This window comes from Dipodomys merriami, unplaced genomic scaffold (assembly GCF_024711535.1).
Source record: "Dipodomys merriami isolate MVZ:Mamm:240054 unplaced genomic scaffold, mDipMer1.0.p SCAF_14, whole genome shotgun sequence".
NCBI lineage: Eukaryota > Metazoa > Chordata > Mammalia > Rodentia > Heteromyidae > Dipodomys > Dipodomys merriami.
The window spans coordinates 19,776,216-19,802,237 of NW_027202715.1; the positions used below are offsets into that span (position 1 = coordinate 19,776,216).

General features: G+C 41.5%; 1 protein-coding gene across 3 annotated transcripts; it reads right to left on the reverse strand.

The window, feature by feature from the left end:
• Window positions 1–293: 293 nt before the first annotated feature.
• Supv3l1 (Suv3 like RNA helicase) lies at window positions 294–24,609 on the reverse strand. Of its 3 annotated transcripts, XM_070020948.1 has the most exons (15): window positions 24,308–24,609; window positions 19,949–20,026; window positions 19,525–19,632; window positions 17,879–17,993; window positions 16,417–16,585; window positions 14,494–14,605; window positions 12,021–12,098; window positions 9,912–10,003; window positions 8,751–8,931; window positions 8,043–8,136; window positions 6,517–6,736; window positions 4,818–4,898; window positions 3,994–4,170; window positions 1,931–2,079; window positions 294–766 (listed from the first exon to the last, which is right to left on the reverse strand). In XM_070020948.1, the coding sequence occupies exons 1-15, from the start codon at window positions 24,573–24,575 to the stop codon at window positions 355–357; spliced, it is 2,334 nt and encodes a 777-aa protein (XP_069877049.1). In that variant the 5' UTR covers window positions 24,576–24,609; the 3' UTR covers window positions 294–354. The 3 variants fall into 3 exon arrangements, with proteins under 3 accessions (XP_069877049.1, XP_069877051.1, XP_069877050.1); XM_070020950.1 differs by lacking the exons at window positions 17,879–17,993; window positions 19,525–19,632; window positions 19,949–20,026; window positions 24,308–24,609 and having other exon boundaries at window positions 16,428–16,534; XM_070020949.1 differs by lacking the exons at window positions 16,417–16,585; window positions 17,879–17,993; window positions 19,525–19,632; window positions 19,949–20,026; window positions 24,308–24,609 and adding an exon at window positions 15,546–16,401.
• Between the last annotated feature and the right edge of the window lie 1,413 nt (window positions 24,610–26,022).

Below are 26,022 nucleotides of genomic sequence, written 5' to 3' on the forward strand. Positions count from 1 at the left end.
TAGTCTTGAACTCAGGGCTTTAAGCTCATTTGGCTTTTCTGATCCAAGTGGAGGTGTACCACCAAACCTCTACTTCCAGTTTTTTACCCATTATTAGGAGAAAAAAATCTTACAGGTTTGTCTGCCTAGGCTGGCTTCAAACTACCATCCTCAGATCTTAGCCTCTTGAGTAGCTAGGATCATAAGCAAGAACAACCAGTGTCCAGCTCAGTTTAATCATCCTTAAAGGTTCATTTTTCTGTGGAAAAAAAAAAAATCTAGTATAAAATGCACAATACTATCGCAGGCAGTAATTCCTATGAGCAAAAGGATTTAAAAGTTTTTTTTTATTTGTAAAACTAAAAAACAAAAAATCTATTCAGAATTGGGTTCCTTCTTCTTCCTTCTTGACCCTTTTGAGTTGGGTCCAGGCTCAGTTCTTTCTTTGCTCTGTTCAGTTTGCTGAGTCAGCCACTCTTTCTCAAGCTGCTTCAGCATGTCTGGAGTGAGGAGTCCTTGTTTCACCAGCCTGGAAGCCAGGGAGATCTCGCTGGCACTGGCGCTGGGAGGCTCAGCAGCTTTGCCTACTGTAGTTTTGGTGCTGCGTAACCTTCTTGATTGGCTCTTTAAGGTTCCCGACAAGCTCTCCAAATTCAATAGCTTCCGTGACTCAGAGATTTTAATCAGTTTGGTGATGTTGTGCACACCATCTTGGATAATCTTATCTAGTTCTTTCTGGAGGTCTCGAACAACGCTGGCATCTGGAAACATATCCATAAATCGGTAGCTGGGAAAAGGACATAATACATTATAGTAACAGCTTTGAAGGAACTCAGCAATATACCTACATTTTTGACACTACTAAGATTCCAAACGTTTTTCTGCACATTCTGTCCAATGGCTAGCCTGTATTTTTTTCCCTAACACATCTGCGGATTAATTAATAGAGTGGGTGAGAGCTCTAGCTCAGGTAATTGTGATGTGATCTGCAAGGGGGCCATGCCCCTCCTTTAAGAAGCCTCTCCAAAGCACAGGTTCTCAAATTTTAAGGTACAAGTGAATAACCTGAAGAGCTTGTTAATCTACAATATAATTAAGTCTTGGAGGGGGGCTGGGAAAGTGGCTCATGGTAGAGTGCTTGCCTTGCATACATGAGACCCTGGGTTCAATTCCTCAGTAGCACATAAGCAAAAAAAGCTGGAAATGGCACTGTGGCTCAAGTGGTAGAGTGCTAGCCTTGAGCTGAAGAGCTGAGGGACAGCACCTAGGCCCAGAGTTCAGGCCCCACGACCAACAACAACAAAAAAAGTCTGGGAGGGGCCTTTGATTCTTCAGTTCTATAAAGTTCCAAGGTGGCAGTGATGCTTTTGGTTTAAGAATCACTCTAAGTACAAGGTTGGAACCTTTCACTTGGCTATCTGAAAAAGAATCTCAAAGACTCCTGAAGGCTTTTTTTTGGAATGAGCATAAGTTAAAACTTAAATGCTTTCTGCCAAACTCCAAACATGGGACTAGTCAGTTCAGGGTACTGGATGGGAACATGTGATTGAAGGAGCCCCCACCTTTGAGATTAAGTTAATAAATTTCAGGTCACTCTGTTCAGTTCCATCCTATCCTGAAGAGGTGGCGACTGGCATATGATTAGTTAACTGTCTCTCCATATTCTGCTTTTGATTAACCATTCAATATACCTGTGTCCTACAGAGGACTGGGGCAGTTGAGAATACCTCCCAGGCTGGTCCCTGTGGATTCCCTAACCTATTACCTCCCTTGCAGATTGTAACTGTGCTCTTCATGGGAGAGAAATAAAGCTTCTGTTCCTACCTATACTAAAAAAAAAAAAAAAAAAGAAAATGCTTTACTTGCAAATATGTACCTAGTTGAAAGAACATAAAACTCTAGTTTTGCCCTACTAAAAAAATTAGAACATATAAAGGAAAAAGTTTGGTACCTCAGCCACAGGTAAAGATCCAAAACATCATGGACAGCTTCAAGATCCATAAGGTCCTTAATATTTTTAGGTGGAAGTAAAGGCCATTTGATGTATCGGCGTAACCATGCAAAGGTCAGTGGCTGATTTCTGCTAAACTGCCTGGCAAACTGAGAGAAAAGCTAGAACTCAGTAGAAGAATTAAAATTCCTTTAAGTCCATGATTAGAAAGGAAAGATACAAAACATTAATGTTAACTGTGAGAGTATTTCAACAGAAAGGTTTGTTACTTTCCTGCTTGACACTTTTCTCTATTTTTTGTCGTAGTAGCTGTTGTACTAGTACCGGGACTTAAACTCAGCCTCATGCTATCACTTGGCTTTTTTGTTGCTGTTTTTGCCAGTCCTGGGGCTTGAACTCAGAGCCTGGGTACTGTCCCTGAGCCTCTCTGAGCTCAAGGCTAACACTCTACCACTTGAGCCACAGCACCATTTCTGGCTTTTTCTTTCTGTGAGAGATAGAATTTTTGTTGTTGTTGTTGGTCGTGGGGCTTGAACTCTGGGCTTGGGCGCTGTCCTCACACTCTTCAGCTCAAGGTGAGCACTCTACCTACCACTTGAGCACGGCGCCACCTCCTCTCGCTTTTTCTTTTTATGTGGTACTGAGGAATTGAGCCCAGGGCTTCATGCATACTAGGCAAGCATAATATGTGCATCAGAAGATGTATAAAAACTGCCAGGTATAATCCTAGCTTCTCAGTAGACAGAACTAGAGGACTGCAGATGGAGAATGACTCAAGTAAAAAGTTCACAAGGAGCCAGGCACCGATGGCTCCCGCCTGTAATCCTAGCTACTCAGGAGGCTAGATCTGAGGATCATGGTTCAAAGCCAGCTGGGGCAGGGAAGTCCATGAAACTCTTATCTCCAATAAACCACCAGAAAACCAGAAGTGGTGCTGTAGCTCAAGTGGTAGAGCACTTGCCTTGAGCTGAAGAGCTGAGGGACAGCGCTCAGGCCCAGAGTTTAAGCCTCATGACCTACAAAAAAAAAAAAAAGTTCACAGGAGGCCATCTCAAGTAACAGTTGAGTACTGTGGTAGTTAGCTATCATTTCAGCTACTCAGGAGGCCAAGACTGTGAGGATCATGGTTCTAGGCCGTTTACATGGGCAAAAAAGATTGCTAGACCTATCTTACATAATAAAAAAATCTCAGCTATGTGGAAAGTGTATCACAGTCCAGGAAAGAAAATCATAGTCCAGGATGGCTAGGCAAAAAAGCAAGACCTTATTCAAAAAATTATGAAAGCAATAAGGCTACTAGTGGCACATGACTGTAATCCTAGCTACTCAGGAGGCTGAGATCTAAGGATCATAGTTCAAAGCCAGCTCAGGCAGAAAAGTCTAAGACTCTTATCTTCAAGTGACCAGCAAAAAGCCAGAACTAGAGACTGTGGTTCAAGTGGCAGAGCACTAGCTTTCAGGAAAAAAGCTAAGGGACAGCCAGGTACCAGTGGCTCACACCTATAATCTTAACTACTAAGGTTCAAGCCAGCCTGGGCAGGAAAGTCCATGAGATGTTCATCTCCAATAACCACCAGAAAACCGGAAGTGGCTCAGGAGGTAGTGCGCTTGCCTTGAGCTGAAGAGCTCAGTGACATTGCCCAGGCCCAGAGTTCAAGCCCCATGACTGACCAAAAAAAAAAAAGCTAATGGACAGCATGCAGGCCCTAAGTTCAAGCTCAGTACTGGCAAAAAAAAACCCTACACACACACACACACACACAATTTCTTTTTTGTTTGGGTTTTTTTTTTTTTTTTTAACTGTATTTTTTTTGTCTTTTCTTTTTTGGTACTGGGGATCGAACCCAGGACGTTACACTTGCTAGGCAAGCGCTTTGCCACTGAGCTACATCCCAGCCCCACACACACAATTTCTGTAAGAGAAAGTTCCTTTATATTTAAGTTTTTATGAAGTCTCTCATATTACAGAGTTCTCTCCTGAAGTGTTTAATTTTGAACAAACTAGTGTTTGGAAAAAAATACATCAATCATGAACAAGTCAGAATCAAAAGAAAAAGGCTTACCTGTAACAATGAGGAACAGACAAAAGGCTGCTTCTTGTTGATAGGAGCTGTGCAGAACACATACCTCACTCGCAGACTTAATGGAATATGCTGGATCAACTCTGCAGAAAATTTAAAATCATCCATATTGCAGACAAAGTACTGTCCATCAACTTGTGAAAAGTCTACAAAAATATCCTGGGGGGAAAGGATATATGAAATTACTGGACTGCCGGTCTACACAAGTAAAGGGCTGAAGTCTACCGAAGACAATTTCTTTAATCCAAAGCAAACTTCCAGAGAGGACTGCTGTTGGCCCCTGCCTATTCAAGTGAAAGAGCTTTTTTTCCCCCATAGTATTCAGAAAATTCCTCAGGACAAAACTCTTAGATACTCTGATTTGGTTTTGTTTTGGGTCTTGTTAGGTAGCCAACAGCCAAGACTGGCCTCAAGCTCTTGATCTTCTTGTCTCTACAACACTGAGATTACAGGCATGTGCCACTGTGACTGCCACTCCCAGAAGACTCTGAAAGAAAGTTGCCACTACAAGATACATTTCACAGGGCTGAACACAATGTCTGAATCCTGTAATCCTAACTTCTTGGGAGGCAAATATCAGAGAGCATCGAAGTTCCAAAGAAAGCACAACGGTTGGGAACAGTGGCACGTTTCTATCGTCCTCATTAACATGGGAAGCACATGGAAGGTCCAGCCAACAGAAAAAAGGGTTGTGGGTGTGGCTTAAGTGGTAGAACATCTGTCTAGCAAATGCAAATCCTAAGTGCAAACCCCTGTACTAAAGAAAAAACAAATAAGGTGATACTTAAAAATCAATTTCCACTTACAATGAGATTAGAAAGGGTTGTATCCGGGAGATGGTAGGCAAACATTTCAATCTGCTCAGCAGTTGGATGAAGACCGGCTGCCTTTAATGAAAGGAAAAAATTGTGAATTAATTTTTTCCCCCAGTTTATGAAAAAAGTTTTCCCATTTCAAAATAAAATCCTATGTTCAAGTGAAGTGCTCAGGAAATTAATTCCACGCCAAGAATTTAGATAAAATAGAGAAAAGGACATACTACTTTACCATTTACTGTCAATTTTAAAAGCTGATGACAATAAAAATGACAGATTGTATTCACTGAACAAAAGCCTTGGCTTATGTGTTAAGTCATATTTCTAAAATCTATTATGATATGATGATATACATAAGATGCTTTCCAGGACAGAATGATTTTCTTTGGTTTTCTCTTTTTTTTTGGTTGGCCATGGGACTTGAACTCTGGGCTTGGGCACTGTCCGTGCGCTCTTCAGCTCAAGGCTAGTGAGTGGTCTACCACTTATGCCACAAGTGCCACTTCCAGTTCTCTAGTGGTTTATTGGAGATACGAGTCTCATGGGCTTTCCTGCCCAGGCTGGCTTTGAACCTCAATCCTCAGATCTCAGCCTCCTGAGTAGCTAGGATTACAGGCATGAGCCACCAGCACCCGGGCTGACAGAATGATTTTCTAAGTGTCACTTCTCCTTACTAAATAAAAACAAACAAGGAAAACCCAGCTGCTTTACCTAGTGTAATAAAACTTATATACATGCACACATGACCAAGTGTCTAAACTGGAGGTAACATCTCTGTATATATATGAGCAGTTAAGAAACACCCACAGGTAATTGTAAGGAAAGCAGCAAGGGATCTCATTCCTAAGGAAAGGAAGATGAATTTAAATGTAAGAAGTGAGGTACATGGGCAGGAAATGGGGTATGATTATCAAGTGCACTGTGGCTTCCTGTGAAGCTCATCATACTCTTAACAAAAGCTTGCACAAGTGATTCCCATCAGGGAGTATTTTTCTTTTCTTTTTTTTTTTTTTTTTTTTTTTTGTCGGTCGTGGGACTTGAACTCTGGGCCTGGGCGTTGTCCCTCAGCTCTTCAGCTCAAGGCGAGCGCTCTACCACTTGAGCTACAGCGCCACTTCCGGTTTTCTGGTGGTTTATTGGAGATAGGAGTCTCACGGTCTCTCTTGCCCGGGCTGGCTTTGAACCGCGATCCTCAGATCTCAGCCTCCTGAGTAGCTAGGATTACAGGTGTGAGCCACCAGCGCCCGGCAGGGAGTATTTTTCTTATACTGTCTTTAGTGTTACTGGCAAATGGAAATGTGCCATGGAAGTGCCCAAGCAATTTTAAAGTATTTTTCTAAATGTTAGTTTAAAATATGTATTCTTCTGATTTAGTAACTAATATTAAGCAAAATATAATATTGTTCTTAGTGTCTCAGTGCTGGGAGTTTTTTCTAATCAAGCTCCTGGTTATTTGCTGGTCACACAAAGAAACTGTATGCCTCTACCCATACCTGCTGCTACAATTCTAGGAAGAACTAAAGGAAAATCAATCTGGACATCTCATTGGAACAAGGGGTCTCAATGCCTCTCCAAGACAATGAAGACGAAGGGCTTTCTTGGTATGGTCTTTATTATGCAAACTTCTCTTGGGCTCATTTCTAGGTGTCTGTCATAGGAGTCTGGGTGTAATGAATGTGCTTCATCTTACCTTTATTGGATCCAAAGGCCTATTCAAAATTTCCTTTAATAAACTGAGGTCTTCTCGATTCATAGTTGTCACTTCTCCTTCTTTAAACTGTGAGCTGAACCTCCCAGCTCTTCCAGCAATCTGCAGAGCTTGCGAGGTAGTGATTGGTTCTAGTTCTTTCTCTCCCTTTTCATTGATACTGGGCTTTATAAGGGAGTAAAATATGATTCTCCTTATGCTCCTGAAATAGAAATAAAAATGACCCCACAGCCTGCTTAAATCTCTGCCACCTGGGTCACCACACAAATGTTCACTTCAGCTCTAATTTAAGCTAACTTGGAAACTTGTTGCCATTTAAATATAAGGAAAAGTTTGTTGATAATAGTTTTCTTCCCTTTGAGCAGTAATAACAATTATATTTACTAAAAATCATGAAACTTTTCTATGGGTAAATTATATGGTATACAAATTATATCTTTAAGCTAGATAGAAAATGTCTTTTTATTACAGTAACCGTCTGTACATCACCTTTATAATAACAATTTTTTAATGATAATAAAAAAAGAAAAGAAAATGACTTTTTAAAGCTGGGTGCTAGTGGCTCATGCTTGTAATCCTAGCTACTCAGGAGGCTGACATCTGAGGATCGTGGTTCGAAGTCAGTCCATGAGACTCTTTATCTCCAATAAGCTATCAGAAAAAGCCAGAGTGGCACTGTGGCTCAAGTGGTAGACTGCTAGCCTTGAGCACAGAGATTCAGGGACAACACCCAGGCCCAGAATTCAAGGCCCAGGACCAGAAAAAACAAAAACAAAAAAAAAACCCAACTTTTTAAACAATGACCCAAATAAAGCATCTGGTTTTAAAAAATAAGCTTCACTGGGACTGGTTGCGTACCAGCACAGTCCCAGGTACTCGGCAGGCCAAAACAGGAGTATCTCTTGAGCCGTGGAGTTCAAGCCCAGCAAAAAAAAAAAAAAAAAGTTAGTTGCTAAGCTGTTAATAATTCCTTTTGATGGGCTGGGAAGATGGCTCAGTGGTAGAGCGCTTGCCTTGCATGCCTGAGGCCCTGGGTTCGATTCCTCAGCACCACATAAGCAAAAAGATAAAAAAGCCGGAAGTGGCTCTGTGGCTCAAGTGGTAGAGCGCTCTCGCCTTGAGCTGAAGAGCTGAGGGACAGCGCCCAGGCCCAGAGTTCAGGCCCCACGACCGGACCAAAAAAAAAAATTCCTTTTGTGAAGGTATAGCTCCTCTGTCAGCTAAGGCAGAACATGTAGGCTTAACATTGTTATCACTAAGAACAATGACTACCATACATGTATTACTGACAAAGGAACTGGTAACAAACCCAAGTAATGACAGACTGCAGTAGGACAAAGAACATTTAAAAGTCTTTCCACAATAGGTTTTTTTTTTTTTTTAATCTTAAGGTATAAGCAAGATCATACTGCAGTGTTAGGTCATTAATGCCAGCTAGAAAACTGAAAACAAAACAATGGCCATCTAGCCCACTGAATGTCCATGCTTACTGAAAACAAATTACTTACAAATTAAGCCCCATGCCAATTGCATCTGTGGCAACCAGGATTTTGCATGGATCATTAGGATCATTAAATTTTTTTGCTTGAGCAAGTTTGGTCCCTAAAATAGAAACAGTTTTTTTGTTAATTAATGCTCTCAACCTTTTACCACAACATACTAAATGTATCTGTGCTCTTTTTGGATTTATGGGTAAACTTTTACTGTTTCAAACTGCACTCCTTTAATACTCAGAGTCCCTATCCTACTTCCACTGCTTTCAACAGCCTCTCAGGAAGCAGCTGTCCAACACACCGCAACATTCACACAACAGTCCCTCAACACTCACGTAATAGACCTCAATACTCATGCAGTAATAGTCCTCAACATTTGCCTATCATATCTAAGGCCACTTGGTAGATTTCAGGACTACAACTTGAAAGAGTTTACCAGGTGCATATTTAATGAATTTTTTCATAAGAAAATCATAAAATCAACATTTAAAAAGTAGTTTAATAACAGCAAATGACACAGGCTATAAAGGATTAAGATACTTCTGTTTCCATTTTCCTAGTGGAAAATGTTTATGTCATTTAACCTATAACCTAAGCTGTGATATATTGGTACTTTATAATAGGTCACATGAAGTAAACATTTCTTTTACTACTGTGCATGTCAACATAAATGGCAAAAGTGAAGAGATTTCATATCTTTTCATGATGAAAACCAGTATTTACCAGGTGGGAGACTGCCATATATAACAGCTGATTCCAACCCTCGAATTTCAATCTGTCGACTCACAGAATAAATATCATTCTTGCTAAAACAGACAATGCAGTCTCCAGGCCGAAGGTTATCTAAAGATTCTAGGGCATGGTCCAGAACGGAGATGGGAGTTAGCCTCTCATAGCTTTGAACCTAAATAAAGAAAGGAAATGGTAAAACAACACATTCAATTTTTTGTGACTAACCACTAAGAAGCTTACAAAATAATCAATAAGGGAAAAACAAATCAAGGGAAAAACAAAAAATAATTTTGATACTGTGTTACTATTATTAGTTCTCACTGATTTTTGTTTTTTGAAAGTTTTACTATAACTTGGTCAAAGTAGGAAGAAACAGAAAAAGAGAGAAACACTGCCTGTTCTCTTGTCAAGGAAATATGAGCTAAAGACTCCCTCACTGGTATTTATAAAGTAGCAGAACGTCATACTGTGCTTCAATCCAGAATTTCTTCCGCTGAATTCTACTCTCTCACCCTAAAAGCTGAGCATAAAACTAAAGCATTGGGACAATTTAAAAATATTTCTCCATCTTAGTATCTTGTTGAAAAACTCCAGTAAAAGAAAAGCAGGGCTACGAATCTGGCTTAGTGGTAGAGTGATTGCCTAGCATGCATAAGGCCCTGGGTTCGATTCCTTAGTACCATATAAACAAAAAAATGAATAAAATTTTTAAAAATGAAAAGAAAAGCAGTATACAAAGGCAACTAGTAAGTTCCTAATTTAGGAATTTGTACATGTGAAACTGTGCCTGACACTAATAGACAGCAAAACCTCCAACAGGTAATACAACAGTCTTTGGACTGGATCTCATACTTGAATGTCCTGATGGGTAATTCGATTCTAAAGCAATTTGCTCACCCCAGGTTTATAAGGAAAGATGGAGATTCTCCCTTACTCTTGGAATACCTAAGGTATCACACGTCATGGCAGCTCTGTCAGGACTTCCTATTATGTATAATATATATAAGAAAGAGATAGCCAGCCAGTAACTACAAGAATATGAAGTTGTCTCTTTAGTGAAGTTACAAAGTTCTGATCTGCTAGAGTCTAGGGCCTATGAAGGCACAGTACAGTGAGCCCGGGTGCTGGAGAATGAAGTCTATGATCTAGTACCTCCACCTCCTCCCCAGTTGTGTAGAGCAGCTCAGTGACCAGATCGATAGCAGCAGATTCTCCACACAAATGAACTTCTTCAGCACAGAGTCCTGGAAATGCAGTTATTACTTTGCTTTATAGTTTAAAATTTTATAATACACAACATTTACATAGCAAAATTACTTTATCTAATAATGTGTTGGGACTTATTTTTGGTGCCAGTCCTGGGACTTGAACTCAGGGCCTAGGCACTGTCTGTCCCTGAGCTTCTTTTGCTCTAGGCTAGCACTCTACCACTTGAGCCATAAAGCCACTTTCGGCTTTTTCTGTTTATGTGGTACTGAGGAATCAAACCCAGGGCTTCATGCATGCTAGACAAGCATTCTACCACTAAGCCACATTCCCAGCATATATAATAATGTTTTGTATCTCTACAAAATGTTTTCACAAATATCATCTCTTGGATGCAAACCTCAAAATCACTATCTTCTAATGTGCAAAAAAATTTTTTTTAAATAAATCTCAAGTCTCTTAAATTGCTCAAGGCCAAGATTTCAAGTCTATTATGGTCTTAAGCCAGCCAGGACTAGACTGTGGCATCTTAATGCTTAGTGCTGAATGCGTGTCCTATAATTACATTCTTCAAATTAGGCTCCACAGACTCAAGGTAAGGGCTGGAAGGTGAAAGTAAACCTGAGCTTCTTAACTCCTGAGCACATTCACTTTTGTCTGATTTGTAACAGGCTTCAATGTTAACTTAAAGAATGATTTTAGTTGCTTTTAAATTTGAAAACATCTGCCAGGAATCAATGGCTCGTGTCTATAATCCCAGCTACTCAGGAGACTTAACAACTGAAGATCATAGTTCAAACCCAGTCCAGGTAGGAAAGTCTGTGAGACCCTTAATCTCCAATTAACCACCAGAAAGCCAGAAGTGGGGCTATGGTTCAAGTGGCAGAGCACCAGCTTTGAGCACAAAAGCTAAAGGACAGCACCCAGGCCACATTCAAGTCCCAGTACTGGCACACACACACACAAAAAATATGCCTTAAAATTTCACTCAAGCTGGCATAATAGTACATGCCTGTAAACCTAGCATTCAGGAGCTAAGGCAAGAAGGATCTCAAGTTCAAGGTCACCCCTGAGCCACCCAGTGACATTCTGTCTCAAAGAAAACAAAAACAGAAAAATCACTCCAAAATCAAGCAGTAGAAATGTTTATACACATCAGTGGGCTTGAAGAATCCACTTCCAAGAACCTGTCCTAAAGAAATAAACATACAAAAGCAAGACACTATGGCCATAACATTTTTATTGAACCATTATTAATAACAGGGAAACTGTTTAATTCCATAGAACAAGTTTTGTATTGCTCTTCAGTGTAGAATATGCAGTCACATTGCTATGTAATATTAAAAAATTTATAAAACAAAAGAACTGAAAAAAAAAATGCCAAAGGTAGACACAAAATCCCATCTTCTTAAAAAGTCACATGCATAAGAAGACTGGGTGCCAGATGCTGGTGGCTCACACCTATAATCCTAGCTACTCGAGGCTAAGATCTGAGGATCACGGTTCAAAGCCAGTCTGGCAGGAAAGTCTGTGAGACTCCTATCTCCAATTAACCACCAGAAAACTGGAAGTGGCGCTGTGGCTCAAGTGGTAGATCGCTTGCCTTGAGCTGAAGAGCTGAGGGACAGTGCCCAGGCCCAGAGTTCAAGCCCTATGACCAGCCAAAAACAAACAAACAAAAAGACCGGCCTCAAGCATGCCAAAGTAGTAATAGCAATTGTGTAAAGATGGCACAATTTTTTTTCTTGAGGTGCTGGAATTAGAATCAGGACTTCTCACAAGCCTGGTGAACACTCTACCACTAAACGACATGCTCAGCCCAGAGACTTGAACTTTATAACTTTTAATTGCATGGTTATGCTAGCTTTATAACAGCAACAAAAAGAACTTACCATTATTAAGTTAATATATAAAAAAAAGCCTCACACTTGACTGATGTTTTTGGTTGACTTTTGTCAATAAGAGGATCTAAAAACAACTATCTCATAAGGACAACAAATAAATCTCAATGCAGACATCACAAAGCTCAGGTTTTATAAAATTAAAATGACCAACCTAGGAGTGCTCTGGTCCAGGCCCATCCTCTGGCAGGATCTCTAATCATCTGAATTTCATCTATTACAGCCACTTCATCTTAAAACAGAAAACAAACACAAAACAAAACCTGTCATGAGCAATATACTCTACTTAAACAATACTATGAACTAATTGCCACACCAAAATTTAAGCTTTTATCACATCATTACCAATATTGCTTATTAAGGACTTCTTTCTGGCAGAACTTACTCTAAGTGACAAAGAGTAAACTGAGGATAAGAGAAGTCCCTAGCCCAAGGTTAGACAATAACCATGGGAATGAAATTCAAACCCAGGTCATGCAGTAATAAAGACTGCATTCTTAGCCACTCCACTACAGAGCTGAGAAGCCACTCCACTGTCTCAGAGCTGAGAAGCACTACATCTCCTGTTCCCCATAACCTCAGACCCAGATTATTTCCACAACAGCAAAGAAAATGAAAAGGATTTACATTTCTAGAAAAGAAGCAGAGACAGCCCCTCATTCACTGAAGAAGCTTCCTCACAAAGGAAAAGCAGGCAGCTTTCAGAAATGAAGTGGAGGGGCTGGGAAGGTGGCTCAGTAGTAGAGTGCTTGCCTTGCATGCATGAGGCCCTGGGTTCGATTCCTCAGCACATAAGCAGAAAAAGCTGGAAGTGGCGCTGTGGCTCAAGTGGTAGAGCACTAGCCTTGAACTGAAGAGCTGAGCGACAGCACCCAGACTGAGTTCAAGCCCCACGACCGACTAAAAAAAAAAAAGAAGTGAAGTGGAAGGCATGATTCCTCAGATTCAGCTCTGTTCACTCTTAGGAGCTGTAAGCCTATCATAGGTAAATCAGTACCTGTCCTTATTTAAGAATCATGTATCAGCAAAGCCAATATAGCAAAATTAGTAGCTATTCTATAGAGGGTGAGCAATAAATCAAGAAAATAATCTTATTCACAATAGCCTCCAAAACAGCAAAATATCTACATTAATCAAGGAAGTGAAAGGCCTCTATAATGAAAACTCTAAGACCTTGAAAAAAGTTGGGTATCAGAAGACAGAAAGACATTCAGTGCTGGTGGATTGACAAAATTAATACTGTGAAAATCACTATACTGCCAAAAGCAATATAAAAAATCAATGCAATACCCATTAAAAAATCACTTATAGGGCTGGGAAGGTGGCTCAGTGGTAGAGTGCTTGCCTTGCAAGCCTGAGGCCCTGGGTTCGATTCCTCAGCACCACATAAGCAAAAAGAAAAAAGCCGAAAGTGGCGCTGTGGCTCAATTGGTAGAGCGCTAGCCTTGAGCTGAAGAGCTGAGGGACAGCGCCCAGACCCAGAGTTCAGGCCTCACGACCGGAAAAAAAAACAAAAGAACAAAAAAAATCACTTATAGTCAGGCACCAGTAGCTCATGCCTGTAATCCTACTCAGGAGGCTGAGGTCTGAGGATCATGGTTCAAAGCCAGCTTGGGCAGGAAAGTCCATGAGACTCTTATCTCCTATAAACCACCAGAAAACTTGAAGTGGCACTGTGGCTCAAGTGGTAGAGTACTAGCCTTGAGCTGAAGAGCTCAGGGACAGTGCCCAGGCCCTGAATTCAAGCCCCATGACTGGTTTAAAAAAAAAAAAAATCCCACAGAATTACAGAAATCAATGCAAAAGTTCATATGGAGGGAAAAACTATTAGAATATTTGCCACAAGCAAACTCCAAACCATAAAAAAAAGAGTGAGACCCAAGCCCAGAGTGCAAGCCCCACGACCGACCAAAAAAAACAAAAACAAAAACAAACAAAAAAAAAAAACAAAAACAAAGAGTGAGAGAGAAAGGAAATGAACATACAGAAGTCTGACAACGTTTGTCCCTTTTTTTTTTTTTTGGTCGGCCGTGGGGCTCGAACTCTGGGCCTGGGCGCTGTCCCTCGTCTCTTCAGCTCAAGGCGAGCGCTCTACCACTTGAGCTACAGCGCCACTTCTGGTTTTCTGGTGGTTTATTGGAGATAGGAGTCTCACGGTCTCTCCTGCCCGGGTTGGCTTTGAACCGTGATCCTCAGATCTCAGCCTCCTGAGTAGCTAGGATTACAGGCGTGAGCCACTAGCGCCCGGCTTCGTTTGTCCCTTTTTATCAGTGGTAGGCTCTAAACGTTTGTTGTGCTAGATGTGCTAGATTCTAGATTTTAATGGCTTTCACAATAAAAAATATAATTTGTAAGTTCAATTGTATCTTCTTAAAATAGCAAACCATCATTTTTATTTGTTTTCATTTTTGCCAGTCCTGGGGCTGGAACTCAGGGCCTGGGCTCTGTCCCTGAGTCTCTTTGTACTCAAGGCTAGTGCTCTACCACTTCAGCCACAGTGCTGGCTTTTTCTGTTTATGTGGTACAAAGGAATCAAACCCAGGGCTTCATGCATGCTAGGCAAACACTCTACCACTAAGGCATATTCCTAGTCACAAACCATCATTTTTAGAAAAGCATTTTCGTACAAGGAGTAGTAACACTGCACATCTCAACAGTACAGGAAACATGGGCAGCTTGTCTGCCATCGGCCGCCACTGTCACACGCTCTTCGCCTGTCACCAAGTCACATGGTATGCCCTAGAACGACAAAGAAGAACCTGGACTTATTTCTATCTTGGAAACAATAGCAGAAAAAACTGCTGAGTGTTTATAATAAAGTATTCTCTCCATTATCATAAATTTGATAGTTGAAATACAGTATTCTCAATGCTTATAGTAACAGCTACTTCTTTACATAACTTGTAAAATGGGAACTATCCCAAATCAACTAAATCCTCAGGTTAAGAACAGCATGAGAAATTGCAGTAGTTTCACTTTTTAAACTTTGTGCATTTCCATACTACTAAGAATTAAATAAAATTTAAGATGTACTCTGATATACTTTAGGGCTATGGTATCTCAGGTTGAGCAATCATCCCACCTTACCCAGGACTGAAATGTCCCCAGAATAAAGGGAGAAAAGGCCAGGCAAATGTGGAGGACTGATCACTCCTAGTGGTCTGAATAGAATGAAAAATTTTCGTTTTGAGGAAAAACATTCTCAAAAATTTACGAACAGCCAGGCGCTAGTGGCTTACACCTGTAATCACAGCTACTCAGGAGGCTAAGATCTGAGGATTATGGTTCCAAGCCAGCCCGAGCAGGAAAGTCTATGAGACTCTTATCTCCAATTAACCATCAGAAAACCGTCAGTGGTGCTGTGGCTCACGTGGTAGAGCGCTAGCCTTGAGCTGAAGAGCTGAGGAATAGCGCCCAGGCCGAGTTCAAGCCCCACGACTGACAAAAAATAAAAATAAAAATACGAATAAAGAGCTACTGTGTATACAAATTACTCAAATTATTCAAAGAAACATAGAATGAAAATTATTTAACCCAAACTGGATAATTATAAAGCCAAAATGATACATAAATATATAAAGTAATAAAATAATATATATAACTGCTTTATTATAGTCATAATAAAATAAGCCAAAATGCAGCTTATTTGGTAAAATTATACCACAGACAACAGGCTTACTTGGTTTTGAAAAAGTGGCTTTAGTCTTTTTTTCATTAGTTCCAGTTGACAACATCAAAACTCTGTAAGGAGGGAAATAAACATTCCAACAGAGCACTGATTAGCTCTGAGGACGTAAAGCAGTTCAAGAGGACTTTCAACTTGCCATGAATATTTTCTCTTTTTATAACAGTAAATAAGCCAGGTGCTAATGGCTCTAGCCTGCAATCCTAGTTACTCAGGAGGCTGAGATGTGAGGATTGTGGCTCAAAGCCAGCCCAGGCAGAAAAGTCTGTGAGACTCTTATCTCCAATTAACCACCAAAAAGCCAGAAGAGGGCTGTAGCTCACGTGGTAGGAGCACAGAAGCTCAGGGACAGCACCCAAGCCCTGAATTTAAGCCCCTGGACCAGCACCAAAAAAAAGTAAATAAATCTGGGTGTGATGTTAGTGTGATCACAGTTATTCATGTTATTTCCTGAATTTCTATCTATATGTGAAATTTTCTTTGTCAATCACTGTATTATATACTTTTTCTCACTTTTTTTTGTTTATTTTTTCAAGACAAGGTCTAACTATGTAACTCTGGCTGGCCCACCTCAGGACTCTGCCTCCACCTGCCAACTGCTGGATATAGGCACATACCACCAAGCTCTACTTTATTTTTCCATGTTTTAGTTTCTTTGCATTGCCATGCAGCTTAAGTACTGATAGCATGTTAGAGGTCAGCAGGCTTTTCCTTGATTACAACTTAAATTAAATTAGTGCAGTGAAATATGGTCATTTCCATTTAACAGTAAATAACTACCTATATCTTCCCCATTTTATCTTCATCACCCAAAGAAAGCAAAAATAACAAGAAAAAAAGACCATATATCTCATAATACACTGACAGCAGTATTACTCTTTTCGAAGATCTCATGGGCCAGTAATTTTAAAGGGCCACAATATACTCCAGACTTGGCTGAGAAGTATTTCTGGATCGCATGGTAAGTCTTTCCACTGTTCGTGGGGCCCGAATGAAATACTATCTTCCGACGTATGGCTCTGGCTTCTGGGTACCTAGATAATGAGTAGACAAAACAACTGAATTTCCTTTATCTGAAAATATATCTTGGCAAATAGTAACTAAGCAAAATTCCAAATAAAGCATATTCTCAACTCAAATGCAAATAAACTTCTTGGTTATTTTCTTTTCTATACAACTCTCTTTTCCTCAGGAGTTACAAGTAAGTGTAACTGCTGTTAATAAGTTCACATCACCCCCACAGAACTAAACACAAGATTCTAAAAGCAAGCACTGGTAGGCCTCTGCACTGCCATTTATACAAATAAAACCTGTGCATCTTTTGCTTCTGGCCAGGAAGGACTGATGATGGGTAGACTTGCCCATAAGCAAATGCAAAACAAGGCAACTACTTGCATGGACAAAGGCAGTCAGAAACATCTGGGAGGAGGAACATGAGCTGAGGTGTTTTTTTTTGTTTTTTGTTTTTTTTTGCATTAAACAGGACATGGGGAGGTGTCATTCAAAAATACCATAGTGCCCCCTCAACAAAGCAGCAGAGGCTTCAATGCAGTTGAAGCAGCTAGATTCTTCTGAGAGGGAGATGTGGAAGAGCAATAGGGTGCAGTGAAGGGAAGTTCCTGAAGTCTGTGTGGGGAATCCCTGGGAGTTGTTGGACAAGAGCTGCACTATACATGTGCCACGAGGAAATTGGAAAAGCCTAGCCAGCAGCCAACCAACTATTTGAAAAGGAAGTCTCAAAGGGGTCTTCCAGTGCACTGCACTGCAGGAGTCTAGCTCAGCCATGGTGGAAAGGACTCATTACAAACATTCTGCTGAGACACCAGGAATGCCTAAAAAGACCTCCGGAAAATACCTGGAAGTAGGGCAACTTCAGATCTGCCCTACTCAAAACAAAATTAAAGCTCAAAGGCTCAGGAGGACACTTCAATTAACAGCTTGGTTTTCTTCAGGGAAAACAACAAAATCCAAACTCTTTCTAAAAAATCTGCTTCTAGCATACAATAAGTAATATTTTTTTTTTGGTCATGGGGCTTGTACTCTGGGCTTGGGTGCTGTCCCTGAGCTCTTCAGCTCAAGGCAAATGCTCTACCACTTCAACCACAACTCACTTCTGGTTTTCTGGTGATTAATTTGACTTATCTCATGGACTTTCCTGCTTAGGCTGGCTTTGAACCGCGATCCTTAGATCTCAGCCTCCTGAGTAGTCAGGATTACAGGCATAAGCCTCCAGCGTCCGGCAATAATAATTATTATTATAGAAACAATCATTCATTTTTTCCAAATTAGAACCTGAACATTGTAAATCCACAGCTGAAGGAACTAACCAGTTAGGTGGTATTCTTAAGTCACTGATTTTACGTAGATCATCCTTACACTCCAACACAGGAAATATTTGTTTGGCATGTCTCAGGAAAAATGGAAATAAGTCATCCACATGGGCTAGAAAACAAAACGATACATTAACATGTACAATCCACATGCTATCCAAAACTGAAACTTCCGTTTATTCAGACAAGGTCACACTATATAACCCAGGCCTGGCCCAAACACAGGAGCCAGCTTTAACCTTCTGAATATTAGGCAAACTTTTTCTTAGTAAGGTGAGTTACAGAAGCATTGCCAGGATAAAAAGGAAAATCCTGGACCCCTTCCTTTTCTGGGACTGTGCTTTGTCTTGCTTTACCCTCCAAACATCAATTGTATTTTGGGGAAAACAGAAAACTGGCTGTCAGCCACTATGTTTATTCCTCCAGTGCAAACTCGTAAAGATTAACACTGGTGGAAATTACACTAAAAATGAAGAGTCTAGACAAATACAGAGAAAGCCAACAGTTACATGAAGAGAACTAAGGTGCAAATTTCTCTTTTCTTTATGTCGAGGACTGAACCCAGGGCCTTGCACATGCTAAGTATGTGCTCTATTACTGAGCTACACCCCTCAGCTCAGTATAAAAACTTTTAGACTTCAAAAACCACAAAGAGCCACTTTCATCATGTAAGTAAATTGACTCTTCAGCAAGTTTCCTACACATTAATAGCTCTAAGAGGAGAGTGGAGCCAAGCATTGGTGGCTCACGCCTGTAATCCTAGTTACTCGAGGCTGAGATCTGAGGATTGCAGTTCAAAGCCAGCCCATGCAGTAAAGTCTGTGTGACTCTTTAACGTCAATTAACCACCAGAACACTGGATGTAGCACTATGGCTCAAAGGTGTAGAGTGCTAGACTTGAGTGAAAGAGTTCAGGGATAGCACTCAGGCACTGAGTTCAAGTCCCCTGACCAAAAAAAAAAAAAAAGGAGAATAGGACAAGTCCCATTTGCTCTGTATCTAGGCTCACCTCCATACCTGGCATAAGATTAAGATCTGAGAGTCAAATACATTTAAAATTTATAACCCTAATGGGCTGAAGGTATGGCTCAGTAGTATAGTAGCTGCTTAGCAAGTTTGAGGCTGTGAGTTCAAATCCCAGTGCCAGGAAAAAAAAAAGTTATAACTTGTATGTTTGTTATCCCAGCACTCAGAAGGTTGAGACAGCCTAAGGTTCAATGTCAGCTTGAGCTACGTAGTGAGGATCTGCCTCAAAAAAATCAGCAAAATAAAAAGCTAACATACCAATGGGAATAGAATGATGATGCTCTGAACTGTATCCTGAAGAAGCCAATGTCAGAACCACATGGAATCACCATGTACTAATTAAAATGTGATGTGAGAGCTGGTTTCAATGTGGCCATCCATGCTGACACTAGCAGAGAGCAGAAGATGACTGATCAAGGGCCCCATCTAAACACAACTTAGTGACTCACTGAGGAACCAATATAAAAAGCAACAGTGACCCAGTAGGCCTCCCATGAAAGCAATGAATTACTCACAGACCCCATTCTAAAACAAGTCCTGAGAAAAATAAACATGATATATGAGAAAAAAAATGGAAAGTATATCTAAAGAATTGAAACAATTCTCTCAACACTTGCCTGCACTGAAGCAAATGTCATTCAAAACAATGTGAATGTCCACATCCAGGGAATGAGACTGCAGAATGTAATTTCTGAAACTGATGAAAGCTTGGTGAAACAGACGAGCTGTGGAAAATATAAATCAAAGTATGTAAGATTTAGCTTTCTTTCAGTTCTCATCTTAAAATCATACACATACACACACACACACATGTTATTTTGGCAGTATAGCTGATTTACTATGATCTGAACTAAAGCTGAAATCCTTGTACTATGTGGAACAAGGATGAAGGCATAGCTCCTCTGATGTGCAGTTGGACTCACCAGGTGAACTTTGCCAGGTGAGCTCTGCCTGGAGAAACCAAGGCCAAGAACTAGTTTATCTCTAGACCATGTACTTTTAAGAAACAACACAACTCTAGAAAGAAGCTATCGGCCTTACCATCGAGTCCATAATCAGCACCCAGTTTCTGAATTTCTTTCCTTTTATAAAACTTGTCTAAGATCTTCTTTACTTCATCTAGAAAATAAAAATTTAACATTTATTTCCTAGTTTAGACAAACATCCAAAAAGGAAAAGAAACCTGAGGATTCATTACATTAAATGTTACAAGTACTTGAAAGGTTTTAGGTGATCTCTCTTCATGGGCAAAGTATATAGAAACTGAAAATCAATGCACCATTCCTGCTGTACAAAAGAGGAGTGAGCCGGGCACTGGTGGCTCACGCCTGTAATCCTAGCTACTCAGGAGGCTGAGATCTGAGGATTACGGTTCAAAGCCAGCCCGGGCAGGAGAGACCATGAGACTCCTATCTCCAATAAATCACCAGAAAACCGGAAGTGGCGCTGTAGCTCAAGTGGTAGAGCACTCGCCTTGAGCTGAAGAGCTGAGGGACAGCGCCCAGGCCCAGAGTTCAAGCCCCACGACTGACAAAAAAAAAAAAAAAAGAGGAGTGAATGAGATGTGGCAGGCTCAGAATAAATCTCCACCTTTCTCAGGCTACTTTAGAGAATGGGCTTCTTTTTCACTTATAACCAGTATCCAATATGTATAGCAAGTAGTCAGCAGCACAAACCAAACCAAAAAGACTACCAGCCTCTAGGCAAACAAGAAAAACTGAGATGATCTTTAGTTTATAAATGATTGATTTTACAGAGAACATGCTATTCTTGCTTTGTTGGAGACCACATAACTATAGTTAGTAGGAAATAAGGGAAGATTTTAGTGCAATTTATACAAGAACTTCCAAACAGTTAGAATATCGAAAAGGGACTGTCCCACAAAAATAAGAGCTCCTTGTGATTGGGTGTATTCAAGCAAGGGTTAATGGCTGAATTTCAAGAGTAATAGCACAGGGATTTCTATGCTTCAAACAAGGTTGAAGTAGGTGTCTGCTGATCTGACATACCATGAATCAATAATCCCCTAAGTAGAAATAATTTAAACTGAGATTGTATGAAAGGTACACATGTTAAAATACAACTGTATTATTCTGAAAAGATAATGAGTTTCCTCGGCCAGCCACATACACATTTCTGCGAAGAAAAGCCAAAATTGATGGTACAGTCCTTGCACCTGAAAGGCAAAGTGGCCTGGATCCATGTGTATCACCAACATGCTGAAGAAATTAGGCTTGAACATAGCATCCACTTAAAAAAACTTTGCTTTATATAATGAGGAAGTTACAAAGCTATGGTTGTAACTAGATTTTTTCCACAGCTAATGAGAAGACAGACACCCATTCTTTGGATGACAGGTAGCTATCTTGATATTTTGGGATTGTGGCTACTCTTATAGACTAAGAAGCACAATAGCTTCAACAGTAGAAAAATCAGTGACAAAAAACAGTCGTGGCAAAAGCATGAGCTATTGCTTGAGAAAATTCTACCAACCTATAAGCTCAATACAAACTAAAGTCAAATCACATTTATTCAGAGGTAACCTATGTTCTAAATAGCTAGGATTACAGGTGTGGAGCCACTGGGACTGGGCATATCTTACAACTCCAGTGTTATATAAAAATCATGGTATTTTTTTTCAACTTAAAATAATTCAAGCCAGACATCAGTGCCTCACACCTGTAAGCCTAGCTACTCAGGAAGCTGAGATCTGAGGGTCAAGGTTCAAAGATAGCCTGGGCAGAAAAGTCATGAGACTTTCATTTCCAATTAACATGGTAGAGTGCCAGCCTTAAGCAAAAAAGCTAAGGGACAGTGTACCCAGAGTTCAAGTTCTAATGATGGCACAAAATAAACAACAACAACAAAAAGACTTAAAAACATGACATTTTTCATGATAATAAGTAAAAGAAATCAATCACAAAAGACCATATATTACATATGATTTACATGCCATGTATAAAATAGGCAAATCTACAGAGACAGAATGGATTAGTAGTTACCTAGAGCTAATAGGAGACTCCAGACTAGAAGATGAAAAGTGACTGCTAAATCAGGCATGGTCACACATGCCTAATTCAGGAGAATGAAGAAGGATCACAAATTGAATCCAGCCTAGACTACATAGTGACAACCTGTTTAAAAAAAGGGTGGGAGAGGGAGGGCGCAAGGCCGCTAAGGTCACTAATTACTGACACCTGTTTCTCTAGTTACTGAGGAAGCTGAAACCTGGAGGTTCAATGTTTGAAGTCAATTGGGGCAGAAAAGTCTTCAAAACTCTACCTCCTGCCTGGTGGCTCACACCTGTAATCCTAGCTTCTCAGGAGGCTGAGATCTGAAGATCATGGTTCAAAGCCAGCCCGGGCAGGAAAGTCTGTGAGACTCTTATCTCCAAGTAACCATCATAAAACCGGGCGAGGCAAAGTGGCTCAAGTGGTAGAGTGCTTGCCTTGAGCTGAAGAGCTGAGGGACAGCACCCAGGCCCAGAGTTCAAGACCCATGACCAAAATAAAACAAAGCAAAACCAAAAAAACTCCATCTCCAATCAACCACCAAAATGCCAGACTGCATGGCTCAAGTGGTAAAGTCCCAGCTGTGAGCTAGAAAGCTGAGCAAGGGGGGCTGGGAAGTTGGCTCAGTGGTAGAGTGCTTGCCTTGCATGCATGAGGCCCTAGGTTCGATTCCTCAGCACCACATAAGCAGAAAAAAAAGCTGGAAGTGGTGCTGTGGTTCAAATGGTAGAATGATAGCCTTGAGCTGAAGAGCTGAGGGACAGCACCCAGGCCCAGAGTTCAAGCCCCACGACCGGACCAAAAAAAAGAAAAAGAAAGCTGAGCAAGAGGTTGAGGCCCTGAGTTCAAAGTCCAGAAAGAAGGAAAGGAGGGAGGGAGAGAGGAAAGAAAAAAGGAAAGAAAAGAAAGGAAGGACAGGGAAGGATGGAAAAAAAGACAAGCAAAATATAAGGCAAAATGTCTTATAAATTACTACATGCCTTTAAATAATATGGAATGGGAAAATTGTTGTTTAGTGCATAAACTTGTTAAGTCCCAATTTTGCACGACAATGAGATGTTTTACAATGTGAATACACTTAACTTAGCTGAACTATACACATAAAACTGGTTGAGATCAGCAGGACACGGGGGAGAGACCCTCACACCTCTATTCCTTGTTACTCAAGAGGATGAGAGCTGCAGGACTGTGGCAGAAATGTCCGTGAGACTCCATCTCCAAAGTAACCAGAAAAATCTGTACTGGAGGAATGGCTCAAGCAGTAAAGGGCTACCCAAGCAAGCAAGTCAAGAGGCAGAGTTTAAATCCCAGTACCAGAAAAAAAAAAAAATGGCTAAGATGGAGAGGTTGACATGGCTCAAGCATGGAGGCCCTGAATTCAAACTCTAGTACCATCAGGAAAAGATTAAAGTTAACATGGTTACTTGTGTTATATTTTCACAATTCAAGATAAATAAAAATGTAAACATTAGTGGGTATTTATGAAAGTAATAACTCTAAGTAGAAAGCTTTGTGTAAACTGGCAGCAACAAATCAGACAATAATATGTCCAATCACCTTTTTAGTGCAAGCGATGTGGCTTATAAAGCTATGAAAAACAAAACTGTCCTACAGTACAGTAAGACACGTATATTTTCAAATTACAATACAAGGCACCACTTTTGCTTGCTGAAGTGAGCCGTCTGAAGGTAGTTACCAGACAGCTAGGGTCTGAAACGGGACTATGGCATTCCTTCAGCCTCCCAGAATTTCATTTCACCAAAGGAAACCTCTCATCTTCATTAACTCGGAAGCGAAGGTGCAGTCATAGAATCTGAAAGCTCCCCTTGAAAGCATCCACACACTTCTGTCGAATCCATCAAAGTAAGCCACAGCAACTCTGCGACGCTAAGCTTTTGCTTCCTCTCTGGAGGTTGGGATGGTGAGGGTATCTACCACTTTCGGGGAGGACCTCCTTATCAAGTTCTACCTGGCATTATTGCTGGTTATCCACCTATCCGGTGGAGAGGAGGTGACGAGGAGCTGAGACTCGTTGCTCTTGGCAACCACCATGCAGCTAACAGTGTCAGGATTGTCAATGGACAAGAGCCCCCCCCAAAAAATAAATCCTCTGGCTGTTCACTGCTTTACCCCTTTGCCTCTTCTCAGAGGCAACAGTTCTGGAGGTCCAAGGAGGAAACAAGAAGAGTGCTAGGAAAGGCGGTGAACTTCTGATGACTAGAAGAGTGCATCACCCCAACACAAGAAACAGAGATGAAACCATTCAAAGAGAAGCTGAAAGGGAAAGCGCCACTGTAGGGCGAGAGGGTGAGGAGGAATTCCACACTCACACGCCCACAGTACCCCAGAACCCCAGACACGACCCCGGCCGCCGTGGTCCGGCACTCACTCTTGTCCAGAGGCCTGGTCAGCTCGGCCCCGACGTCGCCATCGGCGCTGGGGCCCTGAGGTTTCACAGTCAGGGGCACGAACAAGGACGTGTTCGGGGCTTTGGAGCCACCCGACGCCGAGGAGGCGGCGAGGGCGGGAGCGCGCCCCAGCGGCCCAGGAAAGGCTCCAATGTGGACGCCAACGGTAGAGCACACGGCCGCCCGCTGGCCGGCCCGTCGCCCCACCGGGAGCCGGGCCCACAGCAGGGCACACCGGGGTAAAGACATGGAGGCCACACGCTCTAACCAAGCCTGGAAGGACCAGGGGACACGGGGGGGGTGGGCCGTGACGTAGACGCTGCGCCTGCGGCTCGGAAAGACCCAAGGTGACCAGAGAGGTGCCTGAGCAAACGCCTGATCAGTAAGGAAACGACGGTGCCGAGAGGCTGCTCTCCCAGAGAGAGCTTGCCCAGCTGGTTCACGGTCCTCTCTGTCTCTAGCTCTCAGGAACAGTAGCCTCAACGTACCGCCCCCAACCAAAAGGACTAATAACCAGGCATCTCCAGGGATGTCACTGAAGAGAAGGGGGCCTTGGCGAACTGTCACGTGACGCAAACGGGCGGTCCGCCGTGCTGGGAGGGCCGCGGTGCTGGGAGGTAGTCTCTGAAGTGCCCAGGTGAGGGGCGTTGCTTGCTGGCCCCGCCGTGAGAGGGCATTTGAGCTTGCCGCATTGTTAACCTCTTTCCTACTAGAGAGCAGAAATTGATCTTCCGCTTACAAGGGTTGTGGGGAAGTTGGTTTATAGTGCAGTAGACGCACGTGGACTTAGCTGCTGGGGTGCCTCATCCTAGCAACAGAAAAGTCGCGACCACGTGGCAAAGGTGTGTGCGATGTCCAGGGCTAAAGATGAATTTCATTGGCATGGCGTGGGTTAATCAAGATAAAACAGAAGGATGAATGCTGTCCAAATAGGTCATTTGCATCTGTGAAAAAAAGAAACCTATTGAATTTTTTTTAGGAATTGGGAAAGAAAGGAGAGTGATGGAGGGGTTGGATTAATTGGACTACCTTGTAAACCTGTAATAACCCTCCCCCATAACTAATGTATACTTTTTTAAAACAAAAAAAATTCCATTGATGTTTGATACCGTGTCCTCATGAAGCTGCAACATGTTCAAATTAAGCTGTTGATTGGGCTGGGAAGGTGACTCAGTGGTAGAGTGCTTGCCTTGTGTGCATGAGGCCCTGGGTTTGATTCCTCAGCACCACATAAGCAGGAAAAAAAAAAAAAAAACAGAAGTAGAGCTGAGTCTCAATTGGTATTGCGCTAGCCTTGAGCTGAAGAGCTGAGAGACAGTACCCAGGCCCAAAGTTCAGACCCCCCGACCAACAACAACAAAAAAAGCCATTGATGTGCCACATCCACCTTCCTTGCTATTTAAAGGATCATAGTAATCTGTAACATTGTGTGTTTAATAGGAGTCCAGTACATTTTCTACATTCTTTTTGAGACATCAGAGTTAAAGAGCAGTCCTTATTCTCAAGTTCTCATCTGGTTTGTGCTAATTGGCACATATTAACTAACATAAATACATTAGAGTATTGACAGTTCCAAAAAAGAAGCAACTGTAGAGCAGTAACAACTGAAAATATATAGAGAAGTAGTAAGTAGTCAGGACAAACGATAAGTTCTAACCATGGAAAAGATATATTGAAAAAACTTAAATGCTAGTTG

Excerpts from the sequence above, each read along its gene's own strand:
- Supv3l1 (XM_070020948.1), bottom strand. The coding sequence starts at position 24,575 with ATGTCTTTACCCCGGTGTGCCCTGCTGTGGGCCCGGCTCCCGGTGGGG. Across the intron at positions 6,737-8,042 it reads ATTGGCATGGGGCTTAATTT|GAGCATAAGGAGAATCATAT; the intron begins GTAAGTAATTTG and ends TTTCTATTTCAG. Across the intron at positions 767-1,930 it reads GATCTTTACCTGTGGCTGAG|CTACCGATTTATGGATATGT; the intron begins GTACCAAACTTT and ends TCCTTTTCCCAG.